At 53.9% G+C, this 4,397-nt stretch overlaps 1 protein-coding gene across 1 annotated transcript; it reads left to right on the plus strand.

Moving 5' to 3' along the window:
* The first annotated feature begins 1,767 nt into the window (after positions 1-1,767).
* Positions 1,768-3,843, plus strand: LOC123429523 (berberine bridge enzyme-like Cyn d 4). Its single transcript, XM_045113550.1, has one exon. The coding sequence runs from the start codon at positions 1,916-1,918 to the stop codon at positions 3,644-3,646; it is 1,731 nt and encodes a 576-aa protein (XP_044969485.1). The 5' UTR covers positions 1,768-1,915; the 3' UTR covers positions 3,647-3,843.
* The last annotated feature ends 554 nt before the right edge of the window (positions 3,844-4,397 follow it).

Here is a 4,397-nt window from a genome sequence, read left to right on the forward strand (position 1 = left end):
GTGAGGCAGCACGGCGGCGGCATCGACCTCGGCCAAGCTGTGTACGCTGCCAAGATCCTCCACAAGGCAGACATGACAGGGTGCAATCCTTGTCACATGCCTATGGAGACGAGGTTCAAGCTCAGCAAGGTGAGAACGGCGAGGCCGGTGGATGCTACAGAGTACCGGAGTATCGTAGGCATCCTTCGCTATCTCGTCCACACCAGGCCGGACCTAGCATTCTCCGTCGGGTATGTGTCGCGGTTTATGCAGGAGCCGACGACAGAGCACATGATGGCGGTGAAGCACATCATGCGCTACGTCGCTGGAACCTTGCATTGGGGAGTGCACTACACCCGCGGTGACCACGGAGCTCCACTGATCGGCTACAGCGACAGTGATCTGGGGGGCGACGTGGACAGTTGCAGGAGCACCACCGGAGTTGTGTTCTTCCTGGGAAGCAATCCGGTAAGCTGGCAGTCACAGAAGCAGAGAGTGGTGGCTCTCTCTTCGTGTGAATCAGAATACATGGCGGCCACCACTGCCGCCTGTCAGGGAATTTGGCTGGCTCGGTTGCTGGGAGAAATCAAGGATGAAGAACAGAAGGCCGCCGTGCTCAACGTCGACAACAAATCAGCTATTTCACTGAGTAAGAACCCTGTCTTCCATGACCGAAGCAAGCATATAGAGATCAGGTATCACTTTATTCGGGAGTGCGTGGAGGATGGGAAGATTCAGATCGAGTTCGTTCGATCCGAGGAGCAACTCGCTGATGTGTTAACCAAGGCACTGGGACAAGTTAAACTTCAGGCGCAGCGAGCAAAGATCGGGATGCTGGAGCTCAACGAAGCACACAAGGTTTAGGGAGTGATTGTGGACTTAAACCTTATGTGTTCGTTTCTTCAGATTGCCAGTTAGTTAGCCGTTTTTTCCTTCTGTTTTATCTGCAAATAACAGCTAGTTAGCTGAGTAGATAAGTTAGTTAGGCTAGCTTGTTTTTCTCCCGTAGAAGAGGTCTACCGCCCGCTTCAACTGGATCGTGGGATGGCGCGATCGTGATGGTTGTGGCGGGCGTTTTGCTCGGGCCGTTGGTGGCTTCAGGTTATCTTGTAACTGAATAAGAGTAGAAGGAATACACGGAAAAGGATGCAAGTTGTGTGCATCGCAAAATCTCTCAAGCTCCTGTGATCGTGTGAGTGTGATTCTGAATCCGTGGCGAGGGTGCGAGAGAGGGTGAGAGTGAGTTGAACAGATCGATGCTTACAGCGCCCGCTGTCCTCTCTCTCCTTCTTTCTTTTTTTTCATATAAGATTTTAATGACATGTCATCTGCTATAGTCTGTTGATTAGGCCTTATTAAACTTGCTCTTAGATCAAGGACTTCAACTATGACGCTTGCAGTGCTGCTCGTCATGACATAAAGTGGATTGATTGATGGCCTACGGTGCTACTCCCTCCGATCCTAAATATAAGTTTTTGTAGAGAATTCACTAGTGGACTACATACGGATGTATATAGACATACTTTAAAGTGTACATTCGATCATTATGCTTCGTATGTAGACACATAATGAAACCGCTTAAAAGACTTTTTAGGAACGGAGGGAGTATGTTTGCATGCGCTCGGATCTCTCGTTCACGAGAATCTCTTTTCTCTTGCGACTGTCGATCGAGCTCACCGACGCACGGCGCGAGTCAACAAAAACAGTAAGCTGCATGTGCACCATATGCCATCCAGATCAAGATCGCCATAACTGGACTACTTAATGACTCTCTACATGTCCTCGCCGAGTCACGATCGATATTCAGATTGGATCGACACACAGAGGCGCGTGCTACCTACCCATTTTCAATTGCCCGACAGTACCCGGGTCCGACTTCATTTAACTGCGCGTTGCGAGGCCAGCAAAGTATCAGTCGCCGTTCACGAGCTCAAGCATGCAGAGCTCGATGCCCTGCAGTTCGCGAACCATGGCGCTCGCAATGCTGCTCGTCTCCGCCCTCTTCTTCGTCGCTTCCCATGCAGCATTTCCTATCCCTGTCCAAGCTGCCGCCGACGACTTCCTCCGGTGCATGTCGGCGTCCGTCCCCGGCAATCTTCTCTTCCCGCGGAGCTCGCCGTCGTTCGCGTCCGTCCTGGCGTCGTCCGTCCGGAACCCGCGGTTCCTCGGGCCGGCCGTGGTGCGGCCGCTCTGCATCGTCACGGCGACCAACGCATCCCACGTCCAGGCCGCCGTCGTCTGCGGCCGCCGGCACGGCGTGCGCCTCCGCGTGCGCAGCGGCGGGCACGACTACGAGGGCCTCTCGTTCCGGTCCGCGCGGCCCGAGGAGTTCGCCGTCGTCGACCTCGCCGCCCTCCGCTCCGTGCGCGTCACCGTGAGGGAGCCGGCCGAGGCGTGGGTCGAGTCCGGCGCCACGCTCGGGGAGCTGTACCACGCCATCGGGAAGGCGACGAACCTGCACGCGTTCCCGGGGGGGCTCTGCCCGACGGTGGGCGTCGGGGGCCACCTCAGCGGCGGCGGCTTCGGCATGCTCCTGCGCAAGTACGGCCTCGCCTCCGACCACGTCATCAACGCCGTGATGGTCGACGCCGAGGGACGGCTCCTGGACAAGCAGGCAATGGGGCGCGACGTCTTCTGGGCCATCCGGGGCGGCGGCGGCGGGAGCTTCGGCATCGTGCTGTCGTGGAAGGTGAGGCTCGTGGCCGTGCCGCCGAGGGTCACGGTGTTCACCGTCGTCAAGTCGGCCCAGCAGGGCGCCGCGGACGTGCTCGCCAAGTGGCAAGAGGTGGCCCCTGCTCTCCCCGACGACCTGCTGGTTCGGGTGGTCGTCCAGGGTGACAAGGCGAGGTTCCAGGCCCTGTACCTGGGCACCCGCGACGCGCTCCTGCCGGTGATGGGCAGCCGCTTCCCGGAGCTCGGCGTCAACCCGGCGCACTGCAAGGAGATGTCCTGGATCCAGTCCGTGCCCTACATCTACATCGGCGACACGGCCACCGTCGACGACATCCTCAACCGGACCGTCCCCAGGGACTCCGCCGCCAACAAGGCCACGTCCGACTACGTCCGCCGCCCCATCTCCAGGGACGTGTGGGCGCGCATCTTCTCCGACTGGCTCGCAAGGCCCGACGCGGGGCTCATGATCCTCGACCCCTACGGCGGAAGCATCGCCCGCGTGCCCGACCACGTCACGCCCTTCTCGCACCGCGCCGGCGTGCTCTACAACGTGCAGTACATGAACTTCTGGGGCGGCGGCGGCGACGGCGCCGCGCAGACCAGGTGGGTCAGGGACATGTACGCCTTCATGGAGCCCCACGTCAGCAACAACCCGAGGGAGGCCTACATCAACTACAGGGACCTCGACATCGGCCAAAACGTCGTCGGCGCCGGCGGCGTCACCAGCTTCGAGGCCGGCAGGGTGTGGGGGGAGAAGTACTACTCCAAGGCCAACTTCAGAAGGCTCGCCATGGCCAAGGCTAAGATCGACCCCCGCGACTACTTCAGGAGCGAGCAGAGCATCCCGCCGCTTGTTCTTGTTGGGGAGAACGTGCCGCACGTTGATAGCGTGATGAATCTCCATCCTGGTTGGTGGACGGTGGACTGCGGGGCAGGCAGTCTCTGCTCACGCCTTACCTCCATCTTAACTAAGCTCATGCCTGCTTTCTCTTAGACGTAGCATCCCATTTTGTTTTACATACTATTTTGCACTCTCATTGTCTACTTACTACTCCCTCCGTCTTAAAATAAGTGTCTTAACTTTATACTAGCTCTAGTACAAAATTATACTGAGCTTGAGACAATTATTTTAGGACGGAGGAAGTATTTGTTAGCCGGAAATAAAGCTTGAAATCATTGTGCGTGTTGGAATAGTAAAATGGAGCGGGATGCGTATCCTATTGAGCCGCTAGGCGAAATCTACTAGGAGTACTTTCAAAGATCATCTTTTCAAGTTGCGATAAATGTCACATTGCATGTGTTTCATTTATCATAACTTGAGAGTTTTCCTTTTTTTTCATAAATTTGTATTTCTAAATTTTTTATCTCAAATATTGAACCGTTCTCATCTTTGGATTTCTCGCATCGAGAGCTTTCAAAAGACTTTCCACCGTTTTTATGTGTTTTGGTTTCCTGGCTTTCCCTCGGGTTTTTATTTTTGATTTTTTTTTTATTTGTCATTTTATTTTTCGTTTTGCAATTCGTGAACTTTTTACCTATAATTACTGAATTTTTCTTCAAAATCAATAATTTTTCTATCGAAATTGCTGGTTTTATATTTCCAACTTAAGATTCATTTCCAAACGGTAATTTTTCCAAAATCAATGAATTTTAAAAAAATTGTAAACCCTTTTCCTAAATAGATGTTCATTTTTTCCCAATCCATAAACTTATTTTTCCAAATCCATGAACTTTTTTTTATCAAA

Source organism: Hordeum vulgare, chromosome 2H (assembly GCF_904849725.1).
Source record: "Hordeum vulgare subsp. vulgare chromosome 2H, MorexV3_pseudomolecules_assembly, whole genome shotgun sequence".
Classification (NCBI taxonomy): domain Eukaryota; kingdom Viridiplantae; phylum Streptophyta; class Magnoliopsida; order Poales; family Poaceae; genus Hordeum; species Hordeum vulgare.

Bases quoted from the DNA above. Each gene is read 5' to 3' on its own strand.
- LOC123429523 (XM_045113550.1), top strand. From the start codon at position 1,916: ATGCAGAGCTCGATGCCCTGCAGTTCGCGAACCATGGCGCTCGCAATG.